The sequence below is a fragment of the Carassius auratus genome, chromosome 23, assembly GCF_003368295.1.
Source record: "Carassius auratus strain Wakin chromosome 23, ASM336829v1, whole genome shotgun sequence".
Classification (NCBI taxonomy): Eukaryota; Metazoa; Chordata; class Actinopteri; order Cypriniformes; family Cyprinidae; genus Carassius; species Carassius auratus.
In genome coordinates this window covers 4,260,711-4,284,272 of record NC_039265.1, presented here as the reverse complement: position 1 = coordinate 4,284,272, position 23,562 = coordinate 4,260,711, and the positions used below count along the sequence as shown (strand labels likewise).

At 37.7% G+C, this 23,562-nt stretch overlaps 1 protein-coding gene across 2 annotated transcripts; it reads right to left on the bottom strand.

Moving 5' to 3' along the window:
- Nucleotides 1–22,700, bottom strand: mybpha (myosin binding protein Ha). Of its 2 annotated transcripts, XM_026199305.1 has the most exons (14): nucleotides 22,457–22,700; nucleotides 20,871–20,915; nucleotides 20,608–20,673; nucleotides 19,300–19,431; nucleotides 17,798–17,965; nucleotides 14,581–14,669; nucleotides 14,303–14,498; nucleotides 14,003–14,142; nucleotides 11,459–11,618; nucleotides 9,729–9,865; nucleotides 5,458–5,644; nucleotides 5,176–5,224; nucleotides 618–664; nucleotides 1–380 (listed from the first exon to the last, which is right to left on the bottom strand). In XM_026199305.1, the coding sequence occupies exons 1-12, from the start codon at nucleotides 22,644–22,646 to the stop codon at nucleotides 5,190–5,192; spliced, it is 1,545 nt and encodes a 514-aa protein (XP_026055090.1). In that variant the 5' UTR covers nucleotides 22,647–22,700; the 3' UTR covers nucleotides 1–380; nucleotides 618–664; nucleotides 5,176–5,189. The 2 variants fall into 2 exon arrangements, with proteins under 2 accessions (XP_026055090.1, XP_026055091.1); XM_026199306.1 differs by lacking the exon at nucleotides 20,871–20,915.
- Between the last annotated feature and the right edge of the window lie 862 nt (nucleotides 22,701–23,562).

Below are 23,562 nucleotides of genomic sequence, written 5' to 3'. Positions count from 1 at the left end.
TTATTTTTTAAAACACCTGTTTAAGTTTATTTCAACATTGAATAAGATTCATGTTTACTACAGCATTATATCCAATGAGGGAATCAGAAACAGCACAATATTATTTATAATTTACACTATTATATATCATTTCAATAATATAGCGAGTTTATTATTTTATAGGAAACACCCAAGGAATAAACTACAGTGACACCTGAAACACATGCAACAATATAAAACAAAAAAAAATATCTTTTTAGCTCACTAATGTGGTGTTGCTACTTTGAAGCAAAATGGGAAACTATTTAAAGTTTTTGTTGAAATAATTAATCATAGAAGCAAGTCAGAGCCTTCATTCCTGTGCACACATTAGCTCCTCCTCCCCAGACCACTGTAAACATCTATAACAGAAAGAGAGAAGAAAGTCTGTTATATACCAGGAAACTCTATATTACCCAGAATTGATCTGTTAACCTACACCACATGCACTGAAACAGCACTAGTGGTCACGTATTGACATTACTAATAGATAAGGCATGCTTTTATAGTTTTCAGCATCAGGACACAAGTAATACGGTAAAGATGATCCAAAATGAAGATGCTTCATGGATAAACAGGTAAACTGTATATTTTCTCACCACTGTCATTCTACAGAATTGTGTCCTGCTGCTCCTCAACAGGAGAACTGCAAAAGACAAAGACTGATTTGTGACTATTTTCAAGACTTAAAGTACAGCAATAACCAAATTACTACACACATGCTATGCTGATCAAAAATTGTCACACAGACTGAATGCAAAGATGAATTTCAATCAAACTTTATTCTTATTTTTTTCTTCTTCTCTAATTTTTAGCCCACACAGCCACTAACTAGACACTCTGGCCTCTTTGAGTAGGAGTGGATACATTCTCACAGTTTGCAGGCTCCGCCATGTATGGGAGTCTCATGGGGGGAAACAGATGCAGTCACATGTCAGAGACTCACTGATAGGCAAGTCAGACATGCAAAGTGCACAAACAGACACCACAGTCTGCCACAAAGATTCACCAGGTTGTTGTATGCGGGGTCCCGCCTCAGGTTGCTTTATTTTGTCAGCTGAAGAATATTACGTGATATTATGTATGTGAGTTTGTTTTTAGTTGCATGTTGCAGAAGAAACCAAGCCTAAATCTATATAAAGTCAAAAAAAATTCTGTCTCCTGTTTGGGGTTTAAAACCATAACTATTTACGGTCATTTAAACCTGACGCTGCTCATGCCTTTCATAGTTGTGTGTAGTGGTGAGTGGTGAAACCTTCATGAAAGCTTAGTGTGCATTCAGCAGGATTTACAGACCTTTTAAAAACCATGTTACTACATAACAGACATGCTTCTGATGCACATCTAGAATTGTGGGATCAGCAATTCAGAAATATTTGAGTATGCAACTGTCAATGATCATTTACTGATATGGCAAGTAATATTATTGTATTTTTTTTTTTTTTTTTACCATTAGTGCTATGTATTTATTTACAACTGCAGTGACACCATAGTTACTGCAATGCAATAATAAAAAAAATAAATTGTATTATCTTAAAAATATTAAATTCTATATATTTTTTAATAAACTGTAAATAAAATAACATTGTGGTACACTAATAACAATCTGATGAAAAATAGTATATTTATTAGTGCTGTCGAAATTAGCATGTTAATGCAAGAAATACATTTTTCCAGTTTAATGGATTTAAAAATATTTAATGCAGTAAACACAGGGGTGGGGCTAGGGTTGGCCACCCTACTCCTAACTGCTGATTTGTCTCTTTATTCTTGACAAGAATTGCATTTATTTACATGCAGGACATGTTTATGGACACATCAAACAGGGGTAGGGTGACCATATTAGGGATGCACCAATCCGATATTAAATTGGGTATCGGCACCGATACTGACATTTTTCTCGGATCGTGTATCGGTAAGAGAGGGCCAATCCTAATCCGAGATTTTGAAAAGACTATAAATTGTTTTTAACGTGCACAGTAACTAGAAATGTAAAAAAAAAATGCCTCAATAACTGTTGTACATATATACTACACTACGCATCAATGTCTCTTCTCTTTGTGCTTTAAAAAATTTTAACAGAATGATGCGCTTGAAGCAACACGGCATCAGACTGTGACACTGTGTTGCTTGAAGTGCATCATTCTGCACACCGGATGCACACATTGTAAACGCTTCGTGCTGCGCTGTATTTGTTTTGTCATATCATATCTATCATATGTTGTTGCCTTGCTATACATTTAAAAGAAATGTATCTTAATTTAATAGTATATACTTATATATATAAATACATTCATGATTGTTTTTAACGAATGGATTATATAATAAATACAAAGAGCAATGTGTAACATTTTACCATATTTAGTGCAACACTTTTATTTGTCCACCACAAAATAGTATTTTCCCTAAATGTTTGGATTTCTAAAATTATTGAGCACTGATTTTATAGAATAACTTTTGCTGCCGAATTATCCACTAACCTAGTTTATCATCATTTTTTTTGTCATCAATTATGAATATACATAGGTTAGGGATGTCAATTTTCGATCAATTCCATGACGGATAGTTGTTTAAATGAACGATCAATTAATCGTTAACCTTAATGCTGCAAAATGCATCTATTGCAGCCACTCATAAGTGTAATTCAAGTATTGTGAAACTGCAGCTTCATGCTGAAGCAAAATAAATATCATCTGCATTCTTCTGACTTCCATTTTTTTGTGCTTACACTTTTGACACGTTGTTTTCGCTAAAATAGTAAAAAGCACTGCAAGCTTGTTAACAATGATTTGCAAGCGTGAACAGTGATATCCAAGCGAAAACAACAGTTTAAAGAACTGCAAAATGGATAGACTGCATAGAACCAGTCTTTATGTGTGAAAAACAAATAACTAACTATTGCAAAATGACTTGTTGTGCACGTGGGGCAAAGAGTTCACAAAATAAACCGATATGTACAGTTCCTTTCTTTTCTTTGCACTTACAGTTTTGGCACGATTTGTCTACCCTGCATATGCAAATCTATTTGCCATTAAATTAAATCACTTTTGTGTTGTTTCTATTTTAATTTATTAAGTTTAAATCACAATAAAAGCTTAATTTGTACATTGTGAACGAATGATTATGGGTTTAAATACCACCACTCACAAACGCTCGCTCGTGTTGAGTTTGCATGAGCCGCACGCAGCCCAACATGAAATCGGTTAACCGACCATTGACAGTTTTAATCGATTGCATCTCTTATCGACAATTAATTGATCATCAATCAATCATAGACATCCCTAGCATAGGCCTATATTTTTCAATATTTATTGTTTATTTTATTTTTCTTTATAATGAATTAGTCTGTATCTAGTAGATTGTGAAAGAATGATTATCAGTTCCACACAGAGATAAATTCTACATTTATTTAAATGGGGAAAAAAATTAACTGGTATCGGATTGGTATCTGTATTGGCCAATACTGAACCCTAGGAATCGGAATCAGTATCGGAGCATCCCTTGACCTTATGGGCAATTTTTACGGGACACACCCTTGCCAGGATGTCTGTATTGACTAAAATATCCTGGTTTTGGCTGTTTGCACTACAAAAGATCAATCGTTATATTTTAATATAATGTTTTGATATTTTAATCCTTTAAGTAAATTTTTTCTCATTAACGTACACACAGCACCCCATATTGACAGAAAAACACAGAATTGTTGACATTTTTGCACATTTATAAAAAATAAAAAAAAAACTGAAATATCACATGGTCCTAAGTATTCAGACCCTTTGCTCAGTATTTAGTAGAAGCACCCTTTTGATCTAATACAGCCATGAGTCTTTTTGGGAAAGATGCAACAAGTTTTTCACAACTGAATTTGGGGATCCTTGCAGATCCTCTCCAGTTATGTCAGCACTCTGGAGAAGGTTTTATCCAGGATATCCCTGTACTTGGCCACATTCATCTTTCCCTCGATGGCAACCAGTTGTCCCGTCCCTGCAGCTGAAAAACACCCCCACAGCATGATGCTGCCACCACCACGCTTCACTGTTGGGACAGTATTGGACAGGTGATGAGCAGTGCCTGGTCTTCTCCACACATACCGCTTAGAATTAAGTTCAAAAAGTTCTACCTTGGTCTCATCAGACCAGAGAATCCTTCAGGTGTTTTTTTTTTTTTAGCAAACTCCATGGGGGCTTTAATGTGTCTTGCACTGAGGAGAGGCTTCCGTCGGGCAACTCTGCCGTAAAGCCCCGACTGGTGGAGGGCTGCAGTGATGGTTGACTTTCTACAACTTTCTCCCACCTCCCGAACTGCATCTCTGGAGCTCAGCCACAGTGATCTTTGGGTTCTTCTTTACCTCTCTCACCAAGGCTCTTCTCCCCCGATGCTCAGTTTGGCCGGGCGGCCAGCTCTAGGAAGGGTTCTGGTCGTCCCAAACATCTTCCATTTAAGGATTATGGAGGCCACTGTAGAACCTTAAGTGCAGCAGACATGTAACCTTGGCCAGATCTGTGCCTTGCCACAATTCTGTCTCTGAGCTCTTCAGGCTGTTCCTTTGACCTCATGATTCTCATCTGCTCTGACATGCACTGTGAGCTGGAAGGTCTTATATAGACCGGTGTGTGAAAGTGAAAGTGAAAGTGACATTCAGCCAAGTATGGTGACCCATACTCAGAATTCGTGCTCTGCATTTAACCCATCCGAAATGCACACACACAGAGCAGTGAACACACACCCACACACTGTGAGCACACACCTGGAGCAGTGGGCAGCCATTTATGCTGCGGCGCCCGGGGAGCAGCTGGGGGTTCAATGCCTTGCTCAAGGGCACCTAAGTCGTGGTATTGAAGGTGGAGAGAGAGCTGTTCATGCACTACCCCCACCCACAATTCTGTCCTTTCCTAATCAAGTCTAGTCAGTATAATCAAACACAGCTGGACTCAAATGAAGGTGTAGAACCATCTCAAGGATGAGCAGAAGAAATGGACAGCACTCGAGTTAAATATATGAGTGTCACAGCAAAGGGTCTGAATACTTAGGACCATGTGATATTTCAGTTTTACTTTTTTTTATAAATGTGCAAAAAAACTTAAATGATTTTAGCAAATGGATGCAATATAGGAAAGACATATAAATATGGAATGGAAAATGTTTTTATTTACTAACCTGTGTACATACTTTCATTTCCTGTCTTTTTCATCTGGGATGATCACCTCTGGTGAAAGAGAAAAGCAGATGATCATCAGCCTATCTCTGTAAGCATCCGGTACACACATACATTAATACATGCTTAAAACCAACTCAAATTAATCTAGTCAGCACAAAAAATGCTTGCTTGCCATTCCACTCCTGGATAAACACCTAAAGGATCAATGTCACTATAATCAGCTGAAAATGCACCTTGTGGCATTTGCATGTCAAGCAAAGTGCAAATGATCCTGTACTTACGCTTGACCTCCAGCTTACAGGCAACTGTAGCCTCACCAAGGGCATTCTTGGCCCTACAAGTGTAGACACCACCATCAAAGCTGGATGGTTTGCGGATTTCAAGTGAGCACACTCCCTGGTTGTTGATCTGCCTGTATTTGGGATCATCTCCTATGACCATCTGATTCTTCAGCCACTCGATCTTAGGCTGCAAATAAAATAAATGTAATTTCAACTGACATGACCACAACCAACATTGACAAGTCATTCACAGCTGGACCATGTAAAACATTAACATTTAAACACTCCTTCAATTAAATATAATTCATTTTAATAAGATGCTATTAATACACGGACAACAAACTGAGAGGCATTTATTAATCCATAGCAATGCTGTCAACTACTGTAAGAGAAGCTATTCCAAACTGTAGTGCTAATGCTCCAGTAGCCTCATTGATTTTAGCCCTCACACACTTAGAGGTGTCATGGTTCTTATAGAAAATGTCACACGTCTCATTCACTGAATTTCTGCCTACTCGAGATACATCAGCTGGAACAGCATGTTACTGCACTTCATGGTTCAAGTTTGCGGAAGCATTTTAGCATTCTGTAAGGACTTTAACCTTATGATGCTAACTGATGTCCCATGGGTAACTTTACAGAAAAGACATGCTGCTCTAATGCCTTAAGTTTCACACAAAGATGGTGTCCATGAGATGCTAAATAGCTTCAGACATAACATGATGCAAGCACAAAATGGCTAATGCAAAGGTGCATTTAATGAGAGGTAGAGATGAGTTCTTTAAATAGTCCCTTCATTAATTAAACATGCTAATGTCTCGGCTCTGATAGCCTGCTCGACAGCGTGCTGATATACAGCGCTGTTGTGCTACAGGCATCCTGAGTTTAAATCCCGACTTGAGGACTTTTCCTGATCCCGCCCCTATCTCTCTTGCATTTCAATTCCTGCTAATGTGAGATAAGATTAGTAGTATAAACAGTAGGCTAATTCTGAAAAAAATTCTGAAAAAATTCCCTTTGAACAATTAAAAGCTAGCTGATTCTCTTTTATGATAATGCTAAACCTTTACAGGAAGCAGCCTATCGGATTTAGAGTAGCTATGCTCAAATACTGTCATATGATCAAGCTATATCTACTGTATGTTAGATATATTTTTGAACATAATGGATGTCAAAAATAGATTGTTAGTTAATTGACCTGTTAACCTGCACCCCTCATTTCGGAACTCACAGCTGAAAATGACCAACCTAACTTAAAATTGTAACAGTTCCTGACTTCAGTGCGCTACACACACAGTTTTGGTGTGAGTTGATAATGCTCAAAAAGATAAAAGGTTATAGACACTGAGGTGCCTTGAAAAAAAACTGTACCACACTGTATGTTTTTTTATCTTTCAGAAAAGTAATATTTTAAAAGACACACGTTTCATGAGATTCTATTTCAAATCTGAAGAAGATGCCATGAAAAATTAGATGGCTGCAACCATTTTTCTGAGACTATGTCAAATCTCCCCACCCCCTGTTTAACGAAAAATATTTACCAAATGCACTGAAGGGTTCTACTAACTCTTTTATTCAGTAACATACCACTACATAGTTTTTCAATTATAAAACTTGGACTGAATCTTGGACATGTATAAGTGATTTATTTGAGCACTAGAAAAACACAATGAGAATAATTTGAGTAAAAAAAAAAGAACTAACTTTGTATGCCAAGTACATCTTGAGATTGCTAGAAATTCAGCATTCACATTGATAGTTGCTGATCAGTAATCACATGCTGATGGCCGGTAATACAGTTGGTAATCATACAAATGGCCAGAAATATAGTCAATAATCACACTCTATTCATATAGACTACATCACACTGATAGCTGTCATACATAGAGTAATAACATGCTGATGTGCGCTCATACATATGGTAATCATGCAGATACAGCCACATTCCTCACAAAACACACATAAATATGAAAAATATTGAAGAAGAAGAAGAAATAAAATAATTATTTGTGCAAAAAGCCAATCACTAAGTTATGGCCCCATCAAATGACAGGTGCTAATGCTCAAAAAGAATAAAAGGTTATAGACAATGAAGTGCCTTGAAAAAAACTGTACCAGACTGTATGTTTTTTCATCTTTCAGAAAAGTAATATGTTGAAAGAAACATGTTTCACGAGTTTCTATTTCAAATCTGTAGAAGATGCCATGCTATTGCTGCTAAGGCTGGGAGACCAGTTTAAACCAGCTATTTTCAGCTTAAAATTCTCACTCAGAACAACCTCCAGGAAAGCAACCAGTCTGGTTTCAGAAGTGGAGATTCAACCAAGACTGCCTCAGTTGTTGAAGCCTTAAGACCAGCAAGAGCAGATTCCAAATCTTCTATACTTATGTTGCAGGATATGTGTGCTGCTTTAACCAGCAGTTAACCACTAGGTCCTCCAGTCAACCCTATTTAAAAAAAGGGCATCTCATGAACCACACTCCTGTGGTTTAAGTCTTATCTCTCAGATAGGTCCTTCAAGGTATCTTGGAGAGGTGAGGTGTTCAGGTCACAACAAGTAACTACTGGGGTGCCTCAGGGCTCTGTTCTTGGACCACTTTTCTTCTCTGTCTACATTGCATCACTAGGTTCTGTCATTCAGAAACATGGCTTTTCATATTACTACTAAGATTACATTCAGCTTTACCTCTCATTCCATCCTGATGGTCCGATGATAGCTGCTCACATCTCATATTGTCTAACAGACATTTCTTGTTGGATGAAGGATAATCACCTTCAACTCAACCTTGCCAAAACAGTACTGCTTACACAATACTTTTTTTTTTTTTTTTTTTTTTTAAACAGGGGGATGTTAATTGGACATCTGATTCATCTGTGTTGAATCTGGATTATTAAAAATGTAGCATGCGCACATCAAATGAACAGGAATCTCCTGTTCAGTCAACTTGTGGTCTCACATACTGGCAATGTTAACAAGCCAATCGAAAATGAGACTGTCCAAGTCATTAGTCTGGACAATAAGCAACATTCCATTAACTCATGAAAACTCTTTCCATTAACTGAGGGACAGTTCCAAGTGAATTTCCACTTGAGCTTTGTTTAGCACAACATGATTACAAACCATTTCTCATCACAATTCTCAACCATCCTGAAAGTTGTGGGATCCTACCTGCTTCCCCCATGAAAATACCCAGGCTCCACCACTGGCTAATAATGATGCAATAATGATTTTGTAGTGTAGTACAGTACAGGAGAATTCTTACTTCAAAGTTTACTTACTGTACATAATCACACTGTCAAGTGACATATCCTGATTTTTCAGAACCAAGGTAGAAAAAGAAAGTGTAAAGGAGTTAACTGACACAGATAAACATGGAATGGAATGAGAGTGAAAAATAATCTATGGCATCTTTCTATGAAGTGCATCATGGGGTTCTCTTATGACTTTGAGGTTTAGGTTTCCAACTTCATCCAAAAAGCTCAAGACAACCTGGAACTCTTTTGGCGCCAAATGGAAATTGGGCCCCAGCACTACAAACAAGAGCAAGGACTTTTGAGTTTCAGTCCTTTATGAGTCCCTGACTGCAAACTCAAACTCTTCCCGTTTGTTACTGTATTGCTTGAAGTATGTTGTATATACTGCACCCTTACTCTTGCGGAAGCCATTATTGAATTCTTCTTCTGTGAAACATATCCTTGTCTTTGAAAGTTTTACATTTATATTTGCATCCAATTGCAACCAACATGCCCTAGACAGCTCAGGTATATCTGGAACCTTGTTAGCATGAAATAGAAAGCAGGTCCCATCACTGCTAGATTCAACGAACAATAATTTTGGAGTGTCCTAGAAGGCTAACTCACCAGGATTTGTATTCAGCCCAAATTTCGCATCCATCTCAGCTGTTCCCGAAACTTGATTCTCCATCCCCCTCCTTGGGAATGACAAGCTAACACAGTCCCCACATGACTGTCTAGCAGCTGGCCTCCTTGGTCAGCAGGAACAGCCAGCACTGTGCTTTTTGTACCTTATGACTACAGCTATGGGTTTAATTAAGCTATTTATTGAGCTTGAACTCAAGGACATTTGGACATGTTGATACCATCATTGGATTATTAACAGCTGTTGTTGAATTACAATGACACTCTTTCAGAAGTATATTTGTAGCAACACATCAGCAAAATCTTGGCTACGAGCATCTAACCATGATAGACACTGTAGAAGAAGGACAAAGATGACTAAACCAAATCAGTAGAAAGAGATGATCCATACCTTTGGACTGCCTCGGACTGCACATAGTAGTTTCGTGGTGTATCCCACAGTGGCAGCTCTGTTGCTGAGAGGCGCTGTGAACTTGGGAGCCTCGCTGAAATCGTGCTCCTTGTACTCCAGTGGTTTGTAGACAATACCTAGAGTACAGGGGACAACAACCTCAGCCAGGACTGACAGTTGTGCAGAGTATGGCGGTTACATTGCATTAGGGATGTGAAAAACTACAGGTTTTAAAATGCGGTTGGTGGGTTCCTAGTTGGTTAAATATAGCCCCAGTCAGACATAAGCGGAGAGCAAAATGTTTATATTTATAGCAGCTTTGAATTAAATGCATGGGTGTCCAATCGTGCTCCTGGAGGGCAACTATCCTGCAGAGTTTAGCTTCCACACACATGTAGTTCACTTGAAGGAGTGAATGAACACTAGCAAGGGGACACCGAATGTGATGCAAATGCTAGATTTCTAGCTAGACACAGGAATTCATACAGTGCATGTGTCTTACCATTGAGTGTACACTGGTTGTACAACCATTACTAAAGTGCATTAGGAATGAATGAGTGCACTCAATAATGTTCACTATGGTTCTTGGACACCACTACAGATGGCAGTTCCCTCAAATAATGGCCTATATAAGTGTATAGTGGGTGAAGTGCCCTATATAAGGGCATGGGGGCAATTTTAGACAGCCTTTGATTAGCTGGTTCAAGTGTGATTAATGAGGGTTGGAGCTAAAATCAGCTGGAAAGTAGATCTCGAGGGACAAAGTTGCCCAGCCCTGCTTTAGTTGTTATACAGTCTGCATGATTATCAGTCAATTATGTGTCTTGCTCCTGAATGCTACCTTCCATGAGCTAAAGCCTAGCAAGCTGCATGATGCTAATTACAGCTTAACAAATCAAAACTAAAATAAAGAGAAAGTAAAACTAAGTAAACTAGTCAACTTCACTGTAGTTTGTTGGGTGATAGTTGAATAGTTGATCACTGTGACTCATCCCTAATTAGAATTTATACGAAATTAAGGCAGTGCCTAGCAAAAAGCCTTGTGTTTGCAATGCTTTTGAAATTACAGGATGGGATAGAAAGTTACAACAGGCTGTAAATTAAGAAAAGTGACCATTTCAGTGTTCGCTGCCTCGGTGTATAACAGTTAAATGATCTTATGTAAACTCATGGGTGGAGCTGTTGCTAAAATATTGTCATTTTTGCAACTCTGCCGCATAATCCGTGTTGTTATGCAGATCCCATGTAGCTCTGATGTGAAGAATGAGAACAGTCATTAGCACTCGAGGCTGAGCCAAGTCTTATCTTCACACAGTTAGCACACTTACGGCCCGTCAGCGTTTGCTGCCAACAAAATGGCCTCATGTGTTAACAGTTCACTTAGTATCATTTATTAATATCAATTATATCAATTATTGTTACGTTTATTCATAGGCTGTTTGCAGTTGCCATGCACTGTAACAACATTTATTATTGACCGTGAGGATGTGTGGATTTATTTTAAAATGTTTCGCTCACCCGTAATGGATGCATGCGTATTTTTATTTATAGGTTATATATTTTCTTTAAACATGAGCCCCTGTCCCTGAGAAACTCTCTGTACATTCCTGTATACATTTGATTAATATGAATAACTTTATAACTTAAATATACTGAAAAAATTGTGTTTGGGTTCATTTTACTGACTGAAAGAAGTCTGAAGTGCTGTGGAGTTAAAACAATGAGATTACCTGTTTTCTGAATATGAGCAGCATCTTTTGTTACAGCAGCAGTCTCACTCCTTCCCACCTTGTTTTCTGCAAAAACTCTGAAGGTGTATGTATTTCCCATCACAAGGTCAGAGACGGTAGCGTTCAGCCTGTGGAAGTGCTCCAGAACCGTGAACCACTCCTGCCAAAAACAGCAGTCCTCTCAGTATTTTCTTTTAGCAGATATACTGTATGCATTTAAAAGGAGAGGACAGAATGATAGAATAGTGACATGATTGAATGTTGGCTATTAATAAATTGTGAACGAGACTGAAAGTATTTCCCGGTGGGTTTCATCCAATAAATAGATCGTAAACAAGCAGATTTTCATTACAGTGTTAAATAACAACAAGAAGCAGTTGTGGTTTCGCCTAAAGTGCATTTAGAGGATTAGATGGGTCTCTGTACTCCATGTTCTCTGCACATCTTGTATTCACATCAAGCTAGCTGCTTAGTATCATGATTCGCATCATGACAGTGAGAGTTATGAGATGTCATCATGTAGCTCTCTCTCTATCTGTCAGCACTTTACACCTTCCCAACCTGATGAGATACTGCCAAGAAGTCATCCGACCCATGCCTCGAACACCCAGATACAAACTTATAGATAGACACGTCAAATCCATATACAGACTCTTCATTTAGATTTACAGGCCTAACAGGTGGCTAAATTAAGCCTAGCTGAAGTATGATGATATACATACTTAAAAAAAAAAAAGGCCTAGAGCATCACAGCATTTACTGCTTGCTGTCACTTATCACTTGTGTTAAAGGGACAGTTCAACAAAAATGAAAATTATGTCATTAATTACTCACCCTCATGTCGTTCTAAACCTGTAAGATTCAAAAACATTCTCATAACTTCTTAAAGGTGTCATCGGATGCCTATTGATTGGAGTTGATTTAATGAAGTCTATAACATACTTTGAAAATGCTAATTTTCCTGCCCCTCTCTTCTGTAGGGTGAAGAGCTGTCCTATTCACTTTAGTTGCAAAACTTGCTAACATGCACATTATTAGGAAAGGCAATTTGCAAAGATTGATAAAAAACCCTTATGCTCACTTCATCTGTTTCACTTCTCTTCACTCACTTCACTCATCTGTAAGTGAAGCTAGATCTGATTCACGTAAACAGTGACGCATTTACAGTAGGTAGATTGAGGGGCACATTCCCTTCAAAAACAAACTTCATCTGTCCACTGCGTCTTCAGCAGCTCAGATGTCAAGAGTATATGAGGACTGCTGCGTTCATTATCACATCCAACAACAAAACACGCTCAGGAGTCATTCTGGTCTAAATCTGATCAAGTGGTAAAATGATGGTCGGACAGTTACAGCTCACTGAGGGCAGGTCTAAGGTAAGACGGCCATGTCAATCAACTATTGTGGGAGGGGCCTGAGTCTGTATGATGTCACACAGTCAAAAAGCTTAGAATGGCTTATTTTTAGTCTCTATTTTTTGCATTATGTGGTGGTTGTGTACAAACACCAGCACACATTTATGTTCAAACAACACGTAAAAGTGAGTTTTGCATCCAATGACCCCTTTAAAATTTCAGTTGAACCAATGATGTCACATGGACAATTTTAACAATGTCCTAACTACCTTTGAGAGCCTTGAATGTGTCAGTTGCATTGTTGTAATCTTAATTTGCGGTCTGAAGATAAAGAAAGCAACGACATGAGGGTGAGTAATTAATGACATAATGTTCATTTTTGGGTGAACTATTCCTTTAAGTATCCGATTGGTCTATTTATTTTTAAACAAATGGTCAGTGTCAGTGCTTAACCTTCAGAAAAGGCCAACCTTAACAGGTCAAAATCACTATTATATGTTGGCATGTGGGACACTGTTAAATATTCCTCTGTTAAATTTACCCAATGTGAAATATGTTTGGGAAATACTCGCCTGAATTTTGTGTGGACTCCTATTTAAAATTCGGAATTTTGCCCACAAAAGGATTAATAAATCTGTCCAACCTTTAGAATAGTGAATTATAGGGTCTATTAGTTCATATATTTATATAATTATTATTATTTTTACTTATTTAAACAATTCTTCTTTTGAAAAACAAACAGCTTTTACAAAGTCCAATATTTAATACTGTTAAATATTGTGTATGTTAAAATATTAACAGAAAAATAACACTTGTAAAATATAAGTGATATCATATTATTTTATATATTTAATAAAATTGTAAATATATCAAAATTGTGTCATTGTGTAATTGTTTAACGCAGCTGATAAAGATCTTAAATATGTGTCAAATCATAATCTCCATTTGGGTGCGGGAATCCCAACATGTGATGCGTTCCATTTCACACTATGCTCATTTTATTTTAGACACCAGTTTGTCAAAAGGGCAATTTTTTCTCACCCTTAAATAAAACTGTTTCTTAAATGAAAAGGGAAGTGCTGTTCGTTTTCCGAGTGAGGAACTAATAGTGTACATGAAGTGCTGACATATAATAATAATTTTTTGTTGTTGTTACTGGCAGCATTAGTTCCAGTAAGGAGTTACTTACTCCAGTTTTCTTGTCAGCTTTCTGAATGGTGTATCCAGTGATCTCAGTGTTGCCGTTGTCTTTGGGAGGGGTCCATTCCAGAGCTGCATTGAAGCCCCAAGAGTCCACCAGCTTGACAGAAGCAGGAGGACCGGGCAGATCTACACAAAATAATTAAGCTTTCTATGTATAGATCATGTTACACTGTGAGGTCTTACTCGGTATACAGAGGTGTCAGGGTATGAGCTAAGAATGAAAATGCAAGTAGGACACAAATAGACAAGGTCCCAGAAGAGCACTCTAGATCACAGCGTGTCTCACCGACGATCTGAATGATGAGGTTAGCCTTGTCCTCGAAGCTGTCGACCTTCACGCTCATCTCATAGCTGCCGGAGTCTTCTCTCTCAGACTTGCGGATGAACAGGATGCTATCCTTGTCGGTGTTGCGGATGTTCACCTTCTTCGTGTCCAAAGGCTGGCCATCCTTGGTCCATGATATCACAGGTTTAGGTTTGCCCTACAAAACAGAGAATTATGAAACATATTCGAGCCTGCAGTGAATGTACAGCTCTGTTTGCCAGTGAGAAATCTGAACTTACAATGAACGGGATGACAAGATTGATCTGTTCTCCAACATGCTTGACACATCGTGATCGCAGGGCACGGGGCAGGCGGATCTTGGGCCGATCTAGAAAAAATAAGAAAGATACTCAATATTTAGATTTAAATCATGGTCTGAGTTTGAAATGCATAAACTGTTAAATAGCAAACTTTTAAAACGAACACTTTCAACTTCGCGATGCTCAGAATTGCTCACAGAATGTTGATATTATAAACAAAATGGTTTTAATGTGTAGTGTTTATATTTTTACATGTTGTAAATGTAATTATTAGCAGAATTGTCTTGTTCTATTTGTCTGATCTTGTTTTCTGGGTCTAAAAATAAATGGATGCAATGGAAAACTACCAACAACAAACTAGATGCAACAACAAAATATGCCTGTGTTGATGAGTGCTTGTGAGAGGTGTGAAAACATGTTTATTGGTAATACCCTCCGGAACAGAAATAGTGAAGATACTGGATATAAATAAAACCTTCTAGCGCATGTGCACCGCCAAATAAAGCTTCTTTATTTGCAGCTATGGTTTCATGAAGACCTTTTAACATCCATGGAACCTTTGCAATTCACGAAAAGGATGTTTAGATTATTAGAATGTTCTTCACGCTAAGAAAAAAAAAGGAATCCACTGAAGGGTTCTTTTTTGAGGGGGGGGGGGGGATGAAATGCATAAACTGTTAAATAACAAACTTTTAAAACAAACACTTTCCACTTCAAAATGCTCAAAATTAATCACAGAATGTTGATGTTATAAACATAAGTTTAGCAAAAATAGTTTTAATGTGTAGTGTTTATATATTTAACATACATACATACAAATAAAAAAAGTCCTGAACAAGAAAAAAGACATAAAAACTCAAGATTAATAATCCATTGTGATTTTTTTTTCAAACAAATCTCTAAATGAGACTATAAATGAGTACTATGTGATTTTCTTTGTGATATTGTGATGTTATTGTTTGCCAGTGGTTAGTCATTGTGACACTCATTCATAAACAATGATAATGTCTCTATTATTTATTTATTAATTTATTCTTTTTAGGTGCAAAAGTGACAACCTAAACTCAAACTGTACATGTCATGATCATGTGCTATACCAATAAGCCATGGCACTAATAGACTAAACTTCTTTTAAAAAGAGAATTATTAAGAATAGAAACATTGGCATAAATTAAATCCTTTTAATATAGTAATAGTTCATCATATATTCAAAAATAAATAACTAACTGTATAAATCCAGCATGGGCGTGAATGAAACACTGTCAGTTTTCACTTTCTCTGAACAGCCGTGTGTCCGCCAGCACTGTGCCACTGACCTCTCTGATCTAAACCTCTATTGGCTGTTTTCTCACAGCACATCTGTTACTGTCAGAGTACCGCTTCCTAAATCTAGCCCTCCAGATCGCTAATACTCACTTCCCAGGACTCTAAAGCAACAAGTTCATTAATTATGACAGGAAACAATTGACGCCTGCGGAGCGACACATTGCTGATCCAGAGCAACTGCTGACCTGCTGACACACTGCTTGATGGGACTCGGAGCGCTCAGTTGGCTTTGAAGGCTCACATTCAGCTCACCTTCAGCTTACCTTACAATACCTGAATAAATTACCCCAAAGCCTGTGCTTGTACGTGTGAAAAAGCTCATCCTCGTTCTTCTAACCCTTTTTACAGTCACTGTTCTCATATGTAATCTTGTGTGATGTCCTGAATCGCTGCCATCCACCACAACATCCACCTGCTAAACCCAAATGGATGAACAGTATGTTCTCTCTTAATCGCTAAGCCAACAGCCAGGCTAGTTTGACCTTGTAACAGCATCACACAAACAATAATCAGTTCATTTCAGGATCTTATTTAGGTTATCATTATTAAGATAAAAAAAGAAAAAGAAAACAAGTTTGGTTAAAATAGTCCTAGGATTAGAGTGGCTTCTCAATCCACAATACAATGGCCACAAGAGTGCGTGTATACACACACACACACACAAACAAACACACACGTTTGTTTTTGTGAAAAGTGGGTTCATCCCATAGGCATAATGGTTTTTATAATGTAGAAACTGTATATTCTATTGAACTTACCCAACCCTAACCCTCACAGGAAACTGTGCAGTTTTACTTTCTCAAAAAAAAAATAATTCTGTATGATTTATAAGCGTTTTGAAAAATGGGGACATGGGTTATGTCCTCATAAGTCACCCTCTCCTTGTAATACCTGTGTCATACCCATGTCATTATACAGAGTTGTGTCCTGATGTCACAAAAACAAGAGCACAAAAAAAAAAAAACTAATATATATATATATATATATATATATATATATATATATATATATATATATATATGATAAATAAACACAGTACACATACATATATTATGTAAATAAAAACTTATTTTGAATGTGAATGTTTATATTTACAAAATACATTTGTTTACATTTAGTAAAATTATTCTAAATACATACATTTATTTGAAATTATTTATTATGTATTTCAAAATGATATTTAATAACATAAAAATAATATATATATAGCTTGAGCCAACCAAATAATAACTGTTTTACTTGCAGGGAGTTATAACTATGGTAATAAATGAGTCAAGGTCAAGTTCCCCTAATAAAAATGGTGAAGTGCAAGGGCAAAGCACCAAGCACTGAATATAAACACATCTTGACCCTGCACCTGTCACCAAAGGCACACTAGCAACGAAAGCAGTTCACATGATCCTTTGATACAAAAAAAAAAAAAAAAAAATCTTTAAAAATCACATTTATATAAGTACCTTTGCTCTATTTAGGAGACAAATGTACAGAATGTGTTTACAGTGTTTCTCGGCCGTGAGCTCAGATTGCACTGACAGCCTTAGGTCTTTATGTTTATAATTTAAATGCTCATGAAAGCTCTTGTCGGCACAAGCCAATGGGATTTATATACCCACAGCTGTTGAACCCATCGAGGGCAGGAGAGGTAGCTAGCTAGCACTTCCACCGCTCCCCTCGCGGTGGGGAAACACATACTGTCATCTGAGCTCCGGCAGTAAGCCACAGGAGCCAGGGCTCAGAGAATACACCTAAATGTATATCACTATGAAGTAATCAGTGTTTGAAGTAATCAGACCCTTGAGGTAACCAGAGACGTCCCTTCTCTTTCATCTGTCCCCCACACATGCAGGTCGAACAGTGCCCAGACACTCACCCACGATCTCCCGGACAGTGACGGGCTGTGCCAGAGCGACAGGTTCACTGCGGCCTCCAGCATTCACCGCCACCACACGAATGTTAAGTAGCTCTCCGGTTGTCAGGCCGCTGATAACAAACCGGTTGGACGTGATGAGCTCTTTATTGGCAAGCACCCATTCAGAAGCTGTATAGTGTAAAAATGGAGAGATGACGAAAACCTATGAGTTTTAAATCCTCCTAGAGATCTGAACAAAAGTACACTCATAAATATATTTATATATAAGAACATATAACTGGTTATAGATGGACCAGTTCCATACAAGAATGAAATGTTATATATTTCAAGAGTGATTTTGCAGTATATGTTACCTATAAGGCGCTATATAATTTTCACATATGTACTGTACATTCTCTGGGTAGATAAAGATATAAGATCATAAATCACAATAGTTAAATATGTATTTGTACATGTGCATGTGATTTTTTTTTACATGGCATTAAATGGTAGCAACCATATTTCAACATTTATATATACTTTAACAAAAAATGCAAATTAAAACAATATATATAAAAAATTGGTATGTTGTTGGTATGTAAAAATATTTTTTTGTTATCCATTTTTAAACAAGTCATTCATTTATATTTACTTATATAATATCAAATTTTATTGACAGGATTTAGGATGGATACACATGTACATGACACATATCAAAAAAAAATTACTATATGTATAAAGATATTTGTATGGATTAGATGCTATTGGAAATTTTTCTACAATTTTTCATAGGTTTAATATATGTTTTTACTTTATATGGTGATATTTGGAATATATTCATATATGGAAATGTAATATAAGTATATCATAGTAATAAATAATAAACTTTTGACAAAATAAACTTTTATATAATATTATAATGTTCATAGAACATTATATAACTAGGTTATAACGGGTAGATTTAACTGCAGATTGACAGCTTGATATATTAATGGAAAATGCTATATTCCATGTACAAAAAATATATAATTATAAATAACTGTCACCACAGGAACATATTAAATCCACAAGTAAAGGTAAAAAGGTCACTATAAATTAAGCATTACACTATTTGAATAATACAGTATACATTCCTAAAAATTTGAAACCTAACATCTCGTTGTTTATAGCAAAAGCTTGTGGATGTAATGCGTCAGCTACCCAGTTAAACATCAAATCAGAATTCCCCAGCTCACTAGCGGTGATGTCAGTATACATCCACAAATCTAAATGTGGGGTGTGCTGATACGGTGACAGTTGGTTGAAAGCATCCCTTCCTAATAGGGAGACCTAGAGGAGCTGGCTATAAATCAGTCTGTGGTGACATCTCACAGACAGGTGCTATAACAGACTGTCATATAACCCACTTTTCTGATGACATCTGATAGTTCAACATGGTTCAATTTCAAGAAGAAGGCACGATGATTGAAACGCTATCCCTCCGCCTAAAGAGCTTATCAGCAATACTGAGAGAATATACGCACATCCTTCCTTGCTGTATTCCACGGTATATCCATCCAGCCCAGAGCCAATGTTCTCCGGGGATCTCCACTTAAGAGTGACTGAGTTATCATTGACATCATCCACACTGAGGTTCTGAGGGGCACTTGTGGGCACTGCACATTCATTACAGACATATATACAATGAATTCATAGCAGAAGAACACATGCATTTCTTTAGTATTGAAAATATTAAAAGAAAGATATGATGGATGGTTGGATTTATTGACTGATTGGCTAGATGGATGGATTGATAGGGCAGATGAATGGATGAATAGGTGATGCGGATTGGGTGGATTTATTGATTGTAAGGATTTGGTGGATGGGTGTGTGGATGAATGGGTGATTTGGTGGATTTGTGGATGGATGAATGTGTTGGTAGATTGGGAAGATTGATTGATGATTGGGCAGATCCGATGGACCTATGGATGGATAGCGTGATTGATTTATTGCTTGGGTATGAGGATGGATAGATATAACAGATGAATGGATGAAAAGGTGGGGTCAATTTTGTGGATGGATTGATTTGGGCGAATGGATGGATGGGTAGGTAAGATTGGGTGGATGGATGGGGATGGATGGATTTAGTGGATGTGTGCATGGATGGATGGATTGATGATTGGGTAGATTAATGGATGGGAGGACTGATTGGGTGAATAGATGGATGGGTAGGTGAGATTGGGTGGATGGATGGGGATTGATGGATTAAGTGGATGGATTTAGTGGATGTGTGCATGGATGGATGGATGATTGGGTGAATAGATGGATGGGTAGGTGAGATTGGGTGGATGGATGAGGATGGGTGGATTAAGTGGATGTGTGCATGGATGGATGATTGGGTAGATTAATGGATGGGTAGACTGACTGGGTGGATGGATGGATGGATGGATAGGTGGGGTCAATTTTATGGATGGATTGATGGGTAGGTAAGATTGGGTGGATGGATGAGGATGGATTGTTTGGGTGGATAGATTGATTGGATGGAATTGGTGGATGTGTGTATGGAATAGATGGAGGATTGAGAGGATTTGTGGATAGGTAGATTCTTTAGGTGGATGGATGGATTATGTTGGGTTAGTAAGGTTGGGTCGATGGACGGGTATGGATGAATTGATTGGGTGGATTCATGGATGGATAGATGAATGTTTGGACAGATTGAATGGATGATTGATTGGATGGATGTGTGGGTGTGGGTATTTATGGGTTGATGGCTGTATTTAGGTTGGAGGGATGGATGGATGGATGCTTGGGTGGGTGGTTGAATGGACGGATTTGGTGGATGGATGGTTTACCTGCTGGAGGAGGTGGTGTTGGTGCTTTAGGTGGCTCTTCTACAGGTGCAGCTTCAGCAGGAGCAGCTGATGAACAAATGTGCAGGAATATTAGGAGGAATATTAGGATTCAGAGTGGGATACATTCACATACAACAACGATTTTAATGCTACATCAAACACAATCAAAGCATCTGTATTTTATGAATTATCTTTTTCTGAAGCATACGGATCCAAGCTGAAATGGAATAATTCAAACTCATGACCAAACCAAAATGATTTACCCTCAGCTGGAGCATCAGTGGAGGGAGCAGCTTCCTCAGCCGGGCCTGATAGCAAATCATTAGACTTCCATTAGCGCAGTGCCACTCTGGAGATATCGCTAGATTAGTACTGTTTAAAATAAGCGTTTTTTACATGTATTATTTGTTAGTAAATTTTTTAGTGTTAGCATCATGGAGCAACAGCTGCAGGAATAGCATGTTCTTTCACAGCACAAGCCTCAGCAGATATAAGATATAGAGATATATATAATATATATATATATATATATATATACATACTTACTTACTTTAACCTAACATCCTGACATAACCTCCCCCTCATGTAGTGGTCACACTGGTTTCCTAGCGACTGAAGACGTTAATGAGTCAGGTGAAAAGTCATGCCATTTCATTTCAGCATGCAGTGAGACATGCTCATCAACCACAGCCTGTTCCAGCACTGGCTGACAGCACACATTACTTGTGATCAGTGGTTTTTGCACTCAGCAGGCCACCAGTTTCCTGAAGATTCAGCATTTGCTCTGATACAATCATATACACATACAATGCTATTTGTACTTTTATGCAAAACCTAAATCAATTCAGCAGGGTAATAGTCCTTCATATAGTCTATGCTGAGGTTTGGTCTCAGGGGGCAGATGTTTAACCCTGAGCAGCAGGGGCAGAGGCTAGTGTTACATGTTAAATAAATGTTAGAACATGTTAGTTACACGTTACAGGAAGGTATAAATTACAATGCTGTTGTAAGACAAGGTTCAAGGATCAAATCACAGGTGCTTCCTGTTTAAGTCATTTGCTTCTGAGGAAACTCTGAGGTTAGACACATATCAGGGAAACTTCTACACACATCTATAATAATCAGTAGCTACATTTAGTTTTGTGACAGTTCAGGTATTATTATAAGTAGATATTTTAATGCCGACACCCAAGTTATCTTTTTACAAGAACTTATCTTCTAGCATTATGTGGAAATACAGTTTTAACAACAAAACAGCTGCACAAAAAAAAGGCATATTTTATTCACATAGCCTTAGTTTCTGCCAAAAATGATAGATGTAATACTGTATATGCTACTGTAATAAAACTTTAGTATTCTGATATACTATTAGACACTACTAAGTAGTGAGTAAATTAATAAATAGCCTAGACACACATACACAAAATAACATTTTAAAATAAAAACTGACTGTTGAATGAGAATACAACTTTAATAGTAGGCTATATCAATAAACAGGATTAGTAAATAACACTATAACATTTCTTTGTAGTAAGTTTGGTGTTTTTGGCAGAGATTACCATGGTAAATGATAGCTAAACGTCGTCAGATTCCCAGTGAAGTGAGTGGAAGTGACGCATGTTGTTCGTTAGAGGTCGTCTGTGAGTCCTCGACAGAATGGATGGTACTTTTATTCTTTCATTAAAATAACAGCTGACAGACGGCCAAGAACAAAACCAGTTATAACCGTTAATGTGAGTAGAAATATGAGAGTTTAGGCTACATTAACGACGAATTGTTCTTTTCAATGCGATGTTGTCATAACTTTGAGTTGTGTGTTGTTAGGGTTAAAGAGCAGCGTTCAGAGTACCTTCAGGAGCAGGTGCCTCGGCAGCGGGAGCGGTTTCCGCCACGGCCGCTTCAGCGGGAGCTTCTGCCGGCGTCGCTTCCGCGGGAGGCGCCTCGGCGGGGGCAGCCTCGGGCACGGGCTCTGCTGGCGGCTCCTCTTTTGGAGCAGCCTTCTTGGCTGACTTTTTGATAGGTGCTGGTTTGGCTGGCATGATGCTTGGGAAAAACTCAACAGGACGGCCGGTCTTTGAAATGACAGTGTGTTTTGGGACGTTCAATTTATACCGCCTCAGAGTATGGACCTTCGGGACTCCTCCTCTTCTTTAAATAGCCTTGATAAATCTACTCTTTCTTATCAAGTCAGGGATAACCCTAAACGGGTCTCACCTCATTACTCAGACTCAGTATAGCTTAACTTAGTATCATATAGCTTAGTACTATTTCGTGTCTAAATATTTCTTACTCTACCTACTTAACTCTTCTCATTTTTAATATCACTTCTTAACGTCTTGAAAATAATCCAAGTTTCTTTTTCTTTTAAATTTGACTCCATCTTTTGTCTAAATGCAAAGTGCGGTCTATACTGTAGTTACACAATTCAGACATTAAAAGGACACAAACCTCAAAAATAATTGTATAATAGGAACAAATGAGCTGAGAATTTAGTGATTTAAATATATATATATATATATATATATCCTAACAGTTGTCATGTTTTGTATGTTGATTCAAGGTTGGCATCATCTGAGGTCCTCTGGGGGCTTGGCATCATCTCTTCTCAGGTGTTCGCTCATCTCAGATCTTCGTAAAGGTTGGATCCACACTGAGGCTTGTGTAATTCCTTGGGTTGCCAATCCCATGGCAGAGACAGAGAAGCAAAATAGAGGGGGAAAAATAGCGTAGCTGCTTTTCAAACAAAGCAGAGAACAGGCATTTGATCAGATATAACCGAAGTATAAGATTGTGAGATGCATTACTGTGTGTAAATGCTTGGCTGAAGAGATGTGCTTTTAATCTAGATTTAAACAGAGTGTCTGAACCCCAACGTTATCAGGAAGACCATTCCAGAGTTTAAGAGCCAAATGCAAAAAAAAAAAAAGCTCTACCTCCTTTAGTGGACTATGTTCT

Coding starts and splice junctions, on each gene's coding strand:
- mybpha (XM_026199305.1), bottom strand. CDS start 22,646: ATGCCAGCCAAACCAGCACCTATCAAAAAGTCAGCCAAGAAGGCTGCT. Junction 20,674..20,870: donor CACTGATGCTCCAGCTGAGG/GTAAATCATTTT, acceptor TTTGTTCATCAG/CTGCTCCTGCTGAAGCTGCA. Junction 19,432..20,607: donor AACACCACCTCCTCCAGCAG/GTAAACCATCCA, acceptor ATGAATGTGCAG/TGCCCACAAGTGCCCCTCAG.